Source organism: Microtus pennsylvanicus, chromosome 2 (assembly GCF_037038515.1).
Source record: "Microtus pennsylvanicus isolate mMicPen1 chromosome 2, mMicPen1.hap1, whole genome shotgun sequence".
Taxonomy (NCBI): Eukaryota; Metazoa; Chordata; class Mammalia; order Rodentia; family Cricetidae; genus Microtus; species Microtus pennsylvanicus.
This window is the reverse complement of record NC_134580.1, coordinates 92,577,186-92,593,633: the sequence shown is the minus strand read 5'-3', so window position 1 is coordinate 92,593,633 and position 16,448 is coordinate 92,577,186. Positions and strand designations below refer to the sequence as shown.

Genomic DNA, 16,448 nt, shown 5'->3' with positions numbered 1-16,448 from the left:
TCCTGTTCTAGTTCCTTCTGTGTTTTTATGACAAACACTCTGACAAAAAGCAACGTACGGGAAAAGGGACTATTTAACTGACTAGTTTTCATTTCTAGTCTATCATTTTCAGGAAGTCAAGGCAGAAATTCCACCAGCAAGTGACACACATCAACAGTCAAAAGCATAGAGAGAATAAATGTGATCTTGTTGACTTTAAGTTACTATTCTCTCTTATACTGCTTAGGGAATGTGCCACAATGGGCTGGGTCTTCCTACATCACCTAACCATCAAGACAATTCCCTCCTCAAAGACGTATCTTCAGGCCAACATAATCTAGATAATCATTAAGACTCTGGGGTGCATCATTGGCTGCTGAAACAAATCAGCACATTGCCCACAAAACTTCCCGCCTTACTTTTATGCCCGACTTCTCCTCTATTCTTACTAATGTTCAACATATCTTATATTTTACTGTTTATTTTCTACCTCCCTTAGTAGTATATAAAATTTACTGTGATGGATTCTGGTTTTACTTTTCTGAAAATTTACCCATTCCTAGAATAGGCTTGGTATGCAGGGAATGCTTGATAAACATAGACATTGCATGCATGCCTGACTAGAGCTTTAGCTCTGAATGCATTTCCACCCAAAGACGTTGTATCTTCCATACACACTGCACATATGATCTATTATCACATTATACCTATCTGTCTGTTCTTGAAGGCCTGGTTGATACTTATATATTCAGAAGTGAATCCTTGATGCTTTTCATGTGATATGTCATTAGATAAGTGATTATGTTCCAATTTTACAAATGAAGAAAGGGAAGCTGAGTTTTGTTGTATGCATGTGGCATGTGTTACTCTATGTGTGTACAGGTACGTGGAGACTAGATTCAACAACAGTGGTCCTCAATTGCATCCAACTTACTTCTTTGAGACAGGATCTGTCGCTGAACCCGAAGCTTACCAATTTGACAAGAGTGGCTTTCCAGAAACCCTCATCGTTGTATTGACAAAAATATGAATTGCTGAGAACAGTCCTAATCCAGAATGTACCTAATACGGAGAATTTTATCCACAGCCCCGACCTAACAAAAGATAAGTGGGTTTAGAACTCTGACCCTGCATTCCAGTAAGAGCCAAGTCTTGCAGTCGGTCCTGTCTGGGATTTCCACAATGAAGGGTTGGTAACCGGACTATGGAAAGTGCACACTTTCTGCGTCTTCTGTTTTTCTCTCCTTGGAAATAGCGGTACCCGGCGGACAGCGTGCTAGGACCCCCGGTCATCCACGAAGCGAGCGCCGGCCCAGAGATCGCGAGACGCTGTTTCCGACAGGACGGCTTTCCGAGCGCTCCGGAGCGCCGCGCCTGCGCACTCAGCCGGTCGCCGCGCCGACCCTGCGGCCGTGCGCTCGCCTGCTGTCTTCGCGAGCCCCTGGCTGGGAGATGCGCCGCTGCCGGGCCCTTGGCAGCTGCAGGTGCGTGTGGAGGACCTCAGGAGCCTGCGTGCGAGGGGGGAATGAACCCCGGGGAGGGTCAGACCTGCCTCAACCCCGCCGAGGTTCTCGGGGAACCGATGAGGGTGCCACGACCTCAGCTCCTGGCGTGCGCTCCGTGGGAGCGGTAAACTCAAAAGAGCTGAGCCCTGTGCCCAGCCTCCTGGGGTCAAGTCACTTCTTTCCCGTCTTTCACTCAGCTCTTCTCCTGAACACCATCATCTGGCTGCAGTCAGTGGAGCTTTCACCCTTGCCCATACCGGGCATGGGATTTTTACAGCCGCTGAACTCAGCTGGACCCCCAAAATGCTCTTCGCTTGCCGGAGATTAGGCTGGAAATATAGTTCAAGTTAAGGCAAAGCTGATGGTTGAAGGCCAAGAGAGTTGGCAGTGGGCAGAACAAGGTAGAAAGAGGCTAAGACTGTTGTAAATGTCACCAGAGAGAATTCTCCAGCTGGAAGTCGACGTTTTTCTCAGGTGTTTCGTTTCTTGTTCATTTGCTTTTGTGATGCATTTGAGATGTCTTTTCAGTGGTGTTTCCTTAAAGCAACGGAAACAATGGTGCTTTCGACCCTGAGACAACATTAGATGTTATTGGTGTCCGTTTTTATTTAAGTTACCTGGCTTAATGTTGTTTGAACTCTATGATAATATCTAGATTGAGTCATTGAGTGCATCAATTGGTTTGTATTGTTTCACTTTAGCATAAAAAATAGCCTTAGTGTATTTTTTTTAATGATGGAAAATTCAGTGGAGAGAAAAGACAGTTGAAATGGGATTAAACCTCTAAGCGCACGGGGGATTGTGCCTGGAGTGTGGAAATCTCTGACCTTTTACTTATAAATAGGAAGTGAGATCACCACTTGCCACAAATGATTCTGACAAGGTAGGGTTCTTCTCATCAAGTGCCTTCCCAAAGCAAGAGACAGGAATAGCCGGTCTTAATGCTAGTAGTGATGGCTGCTCAGTCGCAACCCTTTGGGGCACCGGATCTCTATGGGACCGATTCTTGTTATTTATAATCAGATAGTTGCCTTGTGTAGCTTTAGTTGTGGGACTTTTTGTTTTGAGAGGGAGTGGTATTCAATAGAAACAATCACTGAGAGAAAAGGAGAAGTGTAGAAGAGAAGTCTCTATTCCAGGCCCAAACCCTGTAGCTAGACCACAGTCATTAAGAGGTTTTGCCTACCTGCTTCAGGGAGAGAAGCTGTCTTCCCGCATCAGACTTAGTACAGTTCATTTCTCCTCCCAGCCCTTCACCAGCCCTCGCTCCCCCTGGCACGTTGGCCTATAGGAGTCTGGAACTCTTTGTGAGAAGCTTTTCTCTTGTGCACTATATCCACTTAACACTCACTTGCCAACTTTCTGTTGAAGAATCCACTGGGGGAACTGGCTTCTTTTGTCCCTCTTACACTGTTGTAACAGGTGAATAGAGGTTTGATGCTTTAAGCTTGGCTCATTGTCCTGATTGACCACCTTGACATTGGTTGCTCAAGAAGAATTAAATTAATTGCCTGACAGGAATGAAGGAAATTACTGAGTTCTTTGCAGTTTGCTGGGTTTCTGGTAATTTTAGCTCTCATAGCTCTTAACTTTATGCCATCATGCTTAGGAATTCCTGCAGATTGTTTACAATTAGCTTTTTTTTTTAACTGAGTGAAGTAAAAGTTCCCACAGCCTAGCTGTTTGTTGATGCGTTATATGATGTATTTTATAAATTAATAGAGTGACTTACGGTCTGACTGTTTTACTTTCTTATTTAAATGACATTTTCCACTTGGCTACTAATACACTAATTTTGCATGTATATTTAAAAATAATATGGCCCATGGGAAGAAAAGAGGACTCTGCTGCTTTCCTTAGTACACTTGCCTGTGACCTCTCATCTTTGTCACCACAATAGATTACCTCTCACAGAACTCAGTGACTGATCGATTGTAGGTTCCCCTGCCTAGAATTGTGTGAACAGGTATGTGAAGAACAGCTTGCACACACCTTTCAACTTCTGCCGCCTGAAGTTTCAGAAAGCATTTTTATACTTGCCACATGGTATATGTTCGGGAACTTGCTACATGGTATATATTCTATTAAACGAATAGGGCTGATCATCATCCACTGAGCTGACTTCACAGTCCATAATGCATAGGGACCTATAGTTTGAGATGCTCTGTGATAAGCAACTAGTGCAAAATAGTGTCTCGAATTTTGTTCTTTTCGTGTTCAGATTGCACGGTGAGTGTGTTTGATTTTGTGCTTAAGGTGTCTTCTAGGAGAGATGATGAGCAACATATAGGTTGACTGGCAGGCCAGCAGACAGAAGAGCTCTGAGTTCTTATAGAGTTCTGAATTCTTACATCCTAGAAGGGGAGCACTGGTGTAGCTTTGCTTTGCTTAGCTTTTGTCTTAATTCCTGTCTTAATTAAGGCTAATGGAATAGTAATAAAAGGAGAAGAAAATTGTCTCTTCTGGACAGTGATATGTGAGAACTGAGAAATGTTTAAGTTGTAGTGTGTCTGAGAGACATCTGTACAGAGCAGGTTTTTAATTGCCTGATGAAGGGACCACATTCAGCGTTCTGTTCTTTACTCATAAATACATATGTAAGTATGCAATTTGTCAACCTCATTCTTTTGTACTTTCTTTTGTTACAGAGCCTTCAACAAAGCAGAAGGGAGAAGTAAACTAAATTTAGTATGCTTATCTTAGAAACCTACAGTATTATAAGGAGATAAGAGTTACACCTTAAAATGTGGTTAAGCTTGAGCTCAGTAATAGTTCACATTTCTGTGTTGCTTCATGGTTTTCTGATCCATGCACATCCATTATTGCCACTGACTCGTACAGCAGCTTGGTATGGGAGAAGGCATGGCTCCCACTTTAAAGAATCTTGAATTCCCTTTTTCCTGACACACATATTACGCAGTGACAAATTTAGGATTAAAACTCGAGTCTTCTGTGAATATTATTCTTGGCATCTTTGTTGATGTTGAGAAATAAATCCGAGCAAATATTTATTTATATTTTATTTTATCTGATTTTGAGACAAGGTCTCATTGTTTAGTGCTGGCTATCCTGTAACTCACTCTGTAAATCAGGGTGGCCTCAGCTTATAGTGCTGGGATTAAAGGCATGTGCCATTAAGAAGAAATAGTTTTAATATTGTGGTTCAACCATCTAGATATGAATAAATGAAATGTTCTATGCCCAGAGCATGGCTACAGTAGGTAGTATAGTTCAATGTAAATATGTCTTCATTTAGTATTTTAAATCTTTACCTTTTAATCAATTTAAATATATTTCTTTATTATTAGAACAGACAGGGCCTCACTGGCTGAGGCTTGCCTGAAATGGCTGGATAACCCATATTGGCCTCAAACCCATGATTCTTCTTCCTGTGTCTAGCTTGTGATTGGTGGCCTTAAAGAAATGTACCACAATACCAGGTACTACGACGACTACTGTGATTACTACTACTGCTACTTCTTCTTTCTTCTTCTTCTTCTTGTTGTTGTTGTTCCTTTTCATTATCATCATCATGACCAAGCAACTCATTGACATATCTAATATTGAAGGAAGAAAGTTGGAACTAAAAGGACTATTTAATGTTAAGAAATCAAGTTTGGGTCTTTTTAAATATAGCTTATCAAGTAGAAAAATAGAACTTTAGAACTCAAGAATTATATCTGTTTAAAATTAGTTCTGTGATTCTAAAGAATTAATCTAAGATGGTTGTTAAGTTACTTGAAAATACAAGAAAGTGAGATTCTCTTTACTTTTAATCTTCTGCCTAAATTACTTGCTTTTGTACAATCTGATAATTAATACTCTATTTTTCTTTTAATTTGTAGATGTTTGTGGAGCTTAAGGATGCCATGGAGCTCGTCGGAGTATGCCACTGAAGAATACGATGGCTGAAAACAACCGAAAAACGGTGAAGATTCAGCAGCGTGTAGCCAACAGACTCCCTAGGAACAGGCCGTATATTTGCAACATCTGCTTCAAGCATTTTGAAACACCATCAAAATTAGCTAGGCATTATCTCATTCATACCGGTCAAAAGCCATTTGAATGTGATGTATGTCATAAGAACTTCCGGCAGCTGGTTCATCTGGAGAGGCACCAGCTAACTCACAGTCTGCCTTTCAGTTGTAGTATTTGCCAGCGCCACTTTAAAAATCTGAAGACATTTGTGAAGCACCAGCAGCTTCACAGTGAATCCTATCACAATGATGTTAAAGTCAGAAGATTGCTTGAGACCAAGCAGGAGAGGCCCGTGTACGGAGGGTATAATACTTTCGCTGCGGAGGAGAGACGGGCACTACACCCATGCTCGAAGCCTGATCCCAAGTATAGCACTACACAGAGAAAAAAGCATATTCATGCGTGTACAATCTGCGGCAAAATGTTTCCATCACAGTCAAAACTCGACAGGCATGCCCTCATTCATACTGGACAGAGGCCTTTCAAATGTGTCCTGTGCAGTAAATCTTTCCGACAGTCAACTCACTTAAAAATCCACCAACTCACGCATTCAGAAGAAAGACCTTTTCAGTGTTGTTTTTGTCAAAAAGGATTTAAGATTCAAAGCAAACTTCTGAAGCATAAACAAATCCACACTAGGAATAAGACTTTTCAGAATCTTTCTTTAAAAGGAAAGACTCCTGAATCATGTCCCGTACCTAATAAATTAAATGCAAAGCAGGATGCTTTGGAAAATGGTGATACGGGTGAATCTGAGGAGAATAATCCTCTTGATGTCCACTCTATTTATATCGTCCCTTTTCAGTGTTCAGAGTGTGAAGAATGTTTTGAGTCAGAGCAGATTTTGAATGGACACAAGTGTCTTCCTGCCAGAGGTGGCAGAATTCCAAACAGGCTCAAAAGAAGCTGCAACTATAAGACCATTGTTAAAAAGCTCTTGGCTAAACTTAAACGTGCTGGGGGTAAAAAATCAGATAACCTTCAATCAGAGAAAAGAACATTTCAAAGCAACTGCTTGAAAAATTATGAACGTACTTCTGGTGAGCAGAACCCGGAACAAAGTCAGAGAACATTTGTGGGTTCTCTTGGCAGATGTGGATCATGTAAGACAGTTAACAAAAAGAAGAAGAAAACACTAACTTTGCCGTTTTCTTGGCAAAAGCAATTCCAGAGCCAAAATATGGGTAAAAGTTTGCAAGGTATCTTTACAACAGGAAGCATGTTAACTATGGATGGTTCAGTGACTAATAAAGACTTGTCAATCTTTGGTTCGTCAGGTGAGGAACACTTTAATAACTGTGACATGCTCCAGTGTGGCTTTTCAGATTCAAGTGAAAATATGCATGCTGGACAGAAAATGTGCCCCTGTGATAAATGTGAGAAAGTGTTTCCTTCTGTCTCTAAGCTCCAGAGACACTATCTGATTCACACTGGACAGAGGCCTTTTGGCTGTAATGTCTGTGGGAAATCTTTTAGACAGTCAGCTCACCTAAAAAGACATAAACTGACTCATACTGAAAAGATTCCCTATAGCTCGTTCTGGGAAGTGAACCTTGGGAATGTGAACAAACTTTTCATCCATCCAAGTGATGGTGTTAGCTATAATGCTTCCCAACAGAGTGAGGGCCGTGTTTTCCAGAAGTATGAGGGCTCGGAGTCCAATCAGGGAGCTGGAATTGAGGTCAAGGCAGAACCAGAGGATTTCATTCTCGGTACCCACTGTAGGACCAGGCAGTCTTACCTCACTAATACACTTTTGGAGTCAGAGCAGAGCCGTCATTGTTACAGTTACTTAGGCCGTCCTGAAAGAAGTGATGGGCTCCTTTACCAGTGCAGTGTTTGTCGTAAAAATTTCCGATCTCCATCCAAACTAGAGAGACACTATTTAATCCATGCAGGGCAGAAACCATTTGAGTGCTCAGTCTGTGGCAAAACATTCAGACAAGCGCCTCACTGGAAGAGACATCAGCTCACTCACTTTAAAGAACGACCTCAAGAGAAAGCGGTTATGTAACACAAAACCACTAATGTATTTGTGGTCTCTGGTGATATAATACCCTCAGACATTTTGCCGAAGGCCAGCATTAGGTAGAATGACTTCATAGGCAATTGCTGGTCCTGCATTGTAAGGAGAAAGTTAAATAAAATCAGTGTTACAGCGGAAACGACTGAATGACTTGAGAAGGCATAGCACAGGTTGATGGCATAACTAGGTATCTAAGGTGGTCTGTGTATGACCTTGGCTGTGTTAAAGTTACAGCTCCATCATCTTCAGTCTGGCCTCATATGTTGAATTACTCCTTAAGACATTGCGTGTCTATATATATGCATACCTCCTAACGTGAGGCCAGAATTGTCATTCAGCTCTAGTAAATCACCCTGCCACACTTTATTTTACATGTACACTTAAGCTCCATTGCAAAACATTTTTCCTAAAAGTTAAAGGACAAGAGGACAACAGATGTGCAAATGGGTGGGAGAAATTACAGCTTTTTCACAGTGATATTTTTGAGAATTTGAATTTTACATTCTAAGACAGATGAGTCCCCATCCTAACCCTGCTGTTATTTTTCCCTAAGGAATTGAAAAGTAGGAAGAAGGTGGGTTGAACCCGTGGAGTATTTACCATTCATTATCGTTTACATTTATATGGGTATTTCCCAGGTGTCATGAACTTTTCTGACTTGTCTGCAGTTGTATTGTTTTAGACACTTAAATGCAGTGGACCTGTTTGCTCATTGGTGCTTGACAGCAGTGGCCAGGGACAAAACTTTGCTTTAACACCTCTTTGAGTGGCCCTATGACTTAAATAAGTTTAATCTGCTAAATTTGATCAAATGGCAGTAGCTTCTTAGTTTCAGTTTTTGCTCCTCTGTGAAAGATACTAACATTGTAGTATTATTTTGATCTTCGTTGTCACTTCAGTTAGTAAGGATATTGTCCCTGTATAGGAATAAAATGCTGAAAGAGTTCAGGGCATCATTTTTTTTTCTAAACAGTATTGTCATAATTTTACAAAAATATTTCATTTACTCCTATTCTGTGGGAGAAATATTTTAGTCACAGATTGACCTTCACTTTTGTGGCAGTTTGTACAATCATTGACAAACATCTTCCAGCAATAAAAAGGGGTAGCTGTTCTCTTTCTAGGGTGGATATTTAGCACACTTAAATATAGTGAAAAACCCGCTGTTGGAAGTGTAGGCAGTGGAGTAAGTGTAAGTCTTGGCCATGGTGTAAGAGCTGCACTGTGGGAGGGGGGGAGGGGGAAGCTGTCAGCCCAGGTGATCCTCCAGAAACTTGGGTTTCAGTTACAGAGATGGAATGTGATAGTGTGAGTAACAGATGAACAGATGTGCCTTCCTCTCAAGAGGAGAGCCACGTGCTTCAAGGAATAACCTCTCTTCTGTTTCTTTGAGATTTGAGGTGTATTTTCCAGTACAAGCAAGACGTGGTTCACAGAATCGGTTTTGCACAGAACTCTTGAAGGACATGTCTGTTGCATAAAAGCAAAGCAGAAATAGTTTGTGTTTTCCAAGAGTAAAAGTTCAAGAATTATTTAATGTATGAAATTATGGATTTGGGCACTTCCCCAATTATTTATGTAATTTTATTTGAAGGGAAATGCCTGACATGTTTCTTTCCCACCTAAACAGGGAGAGTTGAATGTTGTGCTCGTATGAATATGAATCTTTGCCTGAGTAATAATAAGATACTTTTTTGTTTGGGTTTGTTTTATTTTGTTTTTTGTTTTGTGTTTTGGCTTATGCCCTTTAAAGCTGTTTCATATTGAAAGTTGGAATATCGTAAAAATTTTGTCAAGAGATGTACTGTAGTGCTATTTGAAGTACCTGTAACAAAATACTTATCATTGCGAGCTTCTTATGGAAACTGTAGAAGTGAAAATAAAGTATGAAGTTATGTTAAGATAAACATGTTAAATGATGGTTTGCTGCATGCTAGAACTGTACTTATTGTTGAGTCAATTATTTTTGTTTTCTGGAAATAATAAACTTTCTAAATCTCTTTTAAGAGAACTAGAATTTTTTGTTTGGGTGGTTCAAGGCTTGAGCATGATGGAGTTTGATTAGCTGAGCAAGGCAATTACTGCTCCATGATTCATACTGCAGCAGTGTTTATGATTTTAATATATATGTTATATGTTGATGGAAAGTAGATAATGGTCAACAGTCTTGAAAAACTCAAATTTCAGAATAATTTAAAAATAAAGTTTCATGTTACACAGTTTGCATTTTTTGAAGAAAAAAATCACATCATATTGGGATAAACTACAGGTGCCACTTTCTATACTACGGTTACATGCTTATCTAATCATGCACTTCATCTCTTTAAAAAAAAAGATCTCTTTTTAATCATGTATATTTGTATGTAGTTGGGGGGCAGGTAAAGATGGAAGCCAGAGAGGGCATCAGGTCCCTTGGCACTGGGTTTCCAGGTGGTTGTGGGCTGCTGTGTGTGGGTCCTGTGAACGGAACTTGGATTGTCTACAAAGGTAGTATATGATCTTAACTGCTCTGCTATCTCTCTGGCCTCACGTACATCATTTATTTGTGATATTTTCTTATCACTTTTGAAAAATATGCTAATTCCATTGCTTGTCATATGACCTACTTATTAAAATACTTATCTACCCTTCCCTTTGACTTTCCAGATTTGTACTAGTAGTACTTTACCATAATTCTTCCTGCATCTTATTGTCTATCTACTTTTGGCTTAAATTAGACACACATTCACACCCTTCAATGAAAGAGCTGAATCAGGCTTTATTCCTTTCTATTTCCTTAACAGTTGTAGGAGAAAAGCCTTTAAAAATGATGCAGGAAAATATAGATTCTATCATGTATTATATAAAACAACCTATTAGAACGAAAGATCATTTAGGGCAGATAAACGACAGGCTTCAGGCTTAGAAGTCAAAAGACCTTACCTTTGTTAGAGATAGTATTTGCAAGATCTGTGTAATAACGTTGAGTGGTGTTGGCCTTTTAGAAGCTTCAGAGAGAGGACAGTTAATCCCTATCTTGAGATTTCTCATCACTTAGAAGAGCTTAGAATGTCAGTACTAAGTGGAATTCTGTTAACACTAGAGAAAGCAAGGAAACAATTGTGAAGAACAGGAGCAATGGTATTAACTGGGTTACACAGTGTGTCATATCTCTCAGCTAAACTGACAAGCTCTCGTTGAGTCTCAAAGTTCAGCTTAGTGTCTCTGGTAGCCTTTTCGATTTACCCAACCATCTCATTCCCTGGGCTTCCACTGCCTTTTGCTTATAACTCCTGTTAACTCTGTTATGGCTTAATAAATGCGTGAAGTCATCACCTTCAAAAGAAGGTTTATTGTGGCCCCAAGTCTTGGAGGTTTTATTCAAGTAGTTCGCGTGGTCAGCTGGCTATGTGTCATTAGGCCTGTTAGAAGGTGGTGCATCATGGCAGGAAGTATGTGGTTGAACAAGCTTCTCACCCTATGGCATTGCAGACTAGAGAGTGAGCACAAGAGACAGTGTCCTACAATCCCTTTCAAAGGCCCAACTCAATCAGAAATGTAATATGTCACTGTAACATGCTTTCTTTATAGAGACCACCACCCCGCAAATAACTGTTTGGAGACTTATTACTAATCATGAAAGCTTGGCTTTAGCTTAGGCTTGTCTCACCAGCTCTTATAACTTAAAGTAACTCATTAATTTACATTTTGTTTATGACTTGTTACCTCATCCCTCCTTATTGCCTATGCTACTTCCTCTGAGTCTGGTTGGCAACTTCACTTTCTTCTTCTAGAGTTCTCTCTGTCCCCAGAAGTCCCACCTAACATCTTCCTGCCTAGCTATTTGCCATTCAGATCTTCATTAAACTAATCAGAAAGCACCTTAAAAAAGATATCTTCATAGTGTAAAGAATTCTGAAACATGTCACACTAGCCCTCACCTCTTTTTTTCACATTTTTTTTATTGATTTTATTGAGCAATACATTTTTCTCTGCTTCCTTTCCTTCCTCTCCCCTCCCCTTCAACTCTCCCCCATGGTCCCCATGCTCCCAATTTACTCAGGAGATCTTGTCTTTTTCTACTTCCCATGTTGATTAGATCCATGTTTGTCTCTCTTAGGATCCTTTTTGTTGTCTAGGTTCTCCAGGATTGTGAATTGTAAGCTGGTTTTCTTTGCTTTATGTCTAAAAGCCATAAAAATGAGTACATATGATATTTGTCTTTCTGGGTCTGGGTTACATCACTCAATATGATGTTTTCTAGATCCATCCATTTGCCTGCAGATTTCAAGATTAGACTCACCTCTTGAAGGTTCGCTCACCTTCAAATAGCACTGAGCTTGAGGACCTGCTATTAACACCAAGTCTTAGGGGATATTCCAGGTCTATACTGTTGCCACTGTTGGTAGTAACCACAGTCATCAAGCTTTCGTTTTCATTGGTTTTGTTAGAAGTATTGATGACTGCACTACACAACAGGATTCCTAACTCATTAGATCTGAACCAACAATTACATTTACATAAGTTAGTGTTTTGAGAAAACACTTTTTTAAATATAGAAGTTAATAAAAAATGGAATGTATCTCTTTCCAACTTAATACAGTATCTGGAAAACGCATTCTCAGATGCAGCTTGGTGTAGAAGAAAAAAAAAGTTATTGAAGAGTTTACTGCAAGCATTTAATATTCAGATATTTTTATTTTCTTTTTACTGAGAAGACACCTATAAGATGCAGTGCAGGCAGCACAGAGATTCCTGAAGCAAGTCAAAGGATTTCAAACGAAAAATGTCTGCATATATTCTATTTTTATATACTTATGCAAAATGTCTAGGAGTGTGTGCATGGGTGGAGGAGTTGACTTGCGGAGTTCATCTTGGGAAACCAGTGGTGTAGAAGACTGAAGAGGGGACTGGGAGGACATCGGGTCCCTTGTAGTCTCAGTTCCCTTCCCTGGGTTAGGAAATGGTTTGGCAGTCTTTGGACAGAACTAGGGGATGTGCTCATCAACAGGAGGGAACAAGGAGGGCACAGTGACAGTATGGAGGCAGATGCCCACCCACCTCTCTGCTGCACCATCCTTTGGGCAAACTTTGCCTTGGCATGTGCCGAGCCTTTATATGGATGTGCTAAGGAGACAGCACTTGTTGGGCCCAACAGTATACTTTTTGTCTGTAACCTCATTTAGATCCTCACATATACTTTCAGAGGATGAATTTGCCTTAAATTATGTTGAGATCAAAGCCAAATCAAGTGCACTCCAAACCCCACTCACAAATGTCTGTCCTTTCTCGTCATCTTTCTTAGAATGTTTCTTTGCTTCTTCCTTTCCCCCTACTAGAAACCTCAATTGTCCCATTTCCCTAATGTCTAGTGAAAACAGAGACTGTACTTTTGTTTCCCCATGATCCAGACCCAAATAATCACACAAAAACTTTATTAATTGCAATGCCGTTTGGCCAATGCCTCAGGCATATTCCTAGCTAGCTCTTATATCTTAAATGAACCTAGTTCTATTAATCTGTATATTGCCACGAGGCTGTGGCTTACCGATAATGTTCTGGCATCTTTCTCCTTTAGAAGCTACATGGTGTCTGCCTGACTGTGTTCTTTCTCCCTGCATTCTGTTTAGTTTTCCCACCTACCTGTATTCTTCCCTGACTTAGGCCAAAGTAGTTTCTTTATCAGCCAATAATAAAAAAAATATTCATAACATACAGAGGAGATCCCACATCATCTAGTTTTATACTTCCCCATTGATTCTTTTACCTCTAAATAACACGTTTTAAAAGCCAATGTTTTTTTAATAAGATGTTTTTGACTGTAACTAATGGGTCGCCTGCTTCAAATTACTTTAACAATAAGTCTAACTGGCTTTCATGACTTGAAATCCACTGACTAGATTACTGTAGAGCTGTCCAATCATGTTCTTGAATCGATTCTGCTTCCTTCTATCTGCTCCGCCTTTCATGGTGACATACTATTTTCCATATGATTCTTTAATGTTTTGTAATGTACCTCAGCTTCCTTCATGGGAGGAGGAGTAGGGTGGCATATGAATGAGGGATCCTACTCACAAGAGCAGAGTAACTTTCTCAAAAATCTTAGCAAAGCTCACCTCTGCCATCTCCTTCCAAGGCATGTTTGTGAACCAACTGCAGACATAGACAGGGGAGGTAAGATTGAGTCCATCTGTACTAACATTACATATATGAAGATGATATGGAAACTGATGAAATTTGAGGGCATATTTTGGAGAAAATAAAAAGATAGCGAACACCATCCTTGTACCTACCTTAAAAACAGGGTTGGGAGTGGGGATATAGTTCATTGTATAAAATGATTTGCTGAGCAAGCATGAGAATTTGAGTTAGGATTTCCAGCACCCACAACAGCCGGGCATATATCTGTGTAGCTCCTGCATTGAGGGTGTGAGTGGAGAGAGGTAGGTCCTGGGGGCTAACTCACTGGTCAGCCAGTGTAGCTCAAACAGCAAACTTTCAGATTCCATGAGAGAATAGGTAGAACACAATAGAGAAAGACACCTGATATGGACCACTGACCTTCACATGCACCTGTATGGGCACAGCACGCACCCTCACACACACAGGACACAGACAACACATGCAAGCATGCAGGGGCTGGTTATGAAGACTGTTATTCTGACTACCGTCATCCTTCACCCTTCTTACTTTATTATCAGAACTGGTGGAATATATTACATCCCTACTGCCTCCTTTGCCTCTTCACTCATTCAGTTCTTAGTCGTATATTGTCTGGTATCCCTACTACTTCCCACTATAATTTTGAAATTGGCCTTCCCGACAGTTACTGAATGAGTGTTGCTAGTTATAGTGACATCTCTCCAGGACTAGATTTGGGGCAGACTGAGTCTGGTTGCTGCCCATCAGTCAGGCTGGATCTCTCCAAACCTGTTAGCACATTCCATCTCTCATTTGAGTCACCCAGATTGGCTCTGGGGAAAGCACTGACTTAATTAAGGAGGTAGCCAGAGTGCATGATTGCTCTTAATTCAGATTGAAGAAGGAAACGGTACACGCAGAGATTCTCCGCATCAGTGCTGTGACCTAATCATCAAGTCAGAACGGAATTGGAAGAGTCAAAGCCTAAGAGTCACAGAGAAATGGACCAGAGCCCTCACAAAATGCCTGCCTGATGCCTACGTTGGCACTAGTCCTTTTAGATACTCCTATAAACAGACTTGACTTTAAAGCCAACTTTTATTTTTTCCTACAGCAACAAAATATCCCAATTAATGTTGATCAGTAGAAGTCTTTTAATTGCCCCACTCCTGGTCTTTGTGGTATTCTCGTCCTTTTATCACACAAAGTACTTAACACCAATGGCATCCTTGCTTTTGAAGACCTTTCCTGACTCCAGGGTGTGTTTTATTATTATTATTATTATTATTATTTAAGAATATATTATAGGAGATGTGGTAGCGGCAGGGAAGTATAGATATCAGTTTCAGATGATCAAGATTCATCATCAAAGCCATTAGAAATCCTGCACTACAATTTCATAGGTGCTACATTTGGAGATAAGGTGTCAGTGGTTATTTTACATCCAGATTCCTTTGCATTTAAAATTGTAAGCTTGTAAATTTTTAGCTATACCCCTAGAAATAAAGAGTAAAATATGGAGTGGCAAAAACTACCTTATGTACTTAATCTCCAGACCCACAGCTAATGTTTTTCAAACTATTAATTTTGGGTAGGGCACTACATATCATAAAATTAAAAGAGAGAGAATGAGTTGCTAGTCTCCTGCCTACATTTCTCCAGAGAGAACTTACTAGAAGTAGTCATTTAACGTGTGTATGAATTTGTAAATAGTAGGTGTGTGCAAATGTGAGGATTATACAATAAGTGACTGAATAAAAACTAGATGAAAGTTTAGAACAGGTATTTCCCTAGTGAGTATATATGCACAACACACACAAAAGGATACTCAACATTACTAGTCGTTAGAGAAACATGAATTAAAACCATAATGTGATGTACCACATACCAATTTAAATGGCTGAAAAAATTTAACACTATTCATTTTAAATGCTGGTGGGAAAAAGAAGACAACACAAGTCTCAAATGTTAGTGTGGTACAGCTACTTTGGAAAGACAGAAGCCTCTTAAAAAGATGAACAAACACACTTATCATAGGACTTAACCATCTAGTGTGTTACTTCAGAGGAAATATGTCTCTCCATAATGGCTAAGAATCGCTTGTAGAGGATTTGTTTATGGCAGTCTAGAACTAGCAGCAATTTCAATATCTAGCAACAGATTACTAAATTCATGAACTATGCTGTCTGAAAAAAATTAATTTATTTAGCAATAAAATTGGATCAGTGACTGATACGAGCAACAACACAGATGCATCTCAAAATAATTTTGGGTGAACAAAGAAAACAGCATATTCTAAAATTTATGTACAATAGTCTCTTTTCCCAAAAAAATTTACATAAAACTTAAATAAAATTCTCTAATGAACAGTGACACAGAGGATCAGTATTGACAGAAGGCTGAATGAGATGTGATGTAAGGTTGAGAGCCCAATGGCACATAGTAACTTTTGAGGGCATTGGACAATTTCATTGTCATGATTTTGGTGATGCTTTAAAAGATACACAACCATTTCAAAATGTATCAAGTTTTACACTCTGTGTTTATTGAATGACAATCAATACTTCTAGACAGCTGTTAAGGCCGCAGAATGCCTTGAATGAGTATGGTTTTTATACTACGTCTTTCTTTAGCATCCAAAAAACCCCAAAATCCTATTCTTCCAATTCCTACCTTTACTAACCGTGTCCAACACTATTTATCAGGCTGGTCCCTGTTACCCTAATTCCGCACGCTGGGTGTTATCTCTCCACCTTCCATTAGGGGGCGATAAAGAAACAGGTAAAAGCAGTTGGCTTTCTAGCTAGGGCTTAACGCTTGCCCTAACTTCCGGGCCTACT

The 16,448-nt window shown here is 39.9% G+C and overlaps 1 protein-coding gene across 1 annotated transcript; it reads left to right on the top strand.

Moving 5' to 3' along the window:
• The first annotated feature begins 1,355 nt into the window (after positions 1-1,355).
• Znf770 (zinc finger protein 770) lies at positions 1,356-9,499 on the top strand. The gene is made up of 2 exons (XM_075961739.1): positions 1,356-1,463; positions 5,330-9,499. The coding sequence occupies exon 2, from the start codon at positions 5,371-5,373 to the stop codon at positions 7,474-7,476; it is 2,106 nt and encodes a 701-aa protein (XP_075817854.1). The 5' UTR covers positions 1,356-1,463; positions 5,330-5,370; the 3' UTR covers positions 7,477-9,499.
• The last annotated feature ends 6,949 nt before the right edge of the window (positions 9,500-16,448 follow it).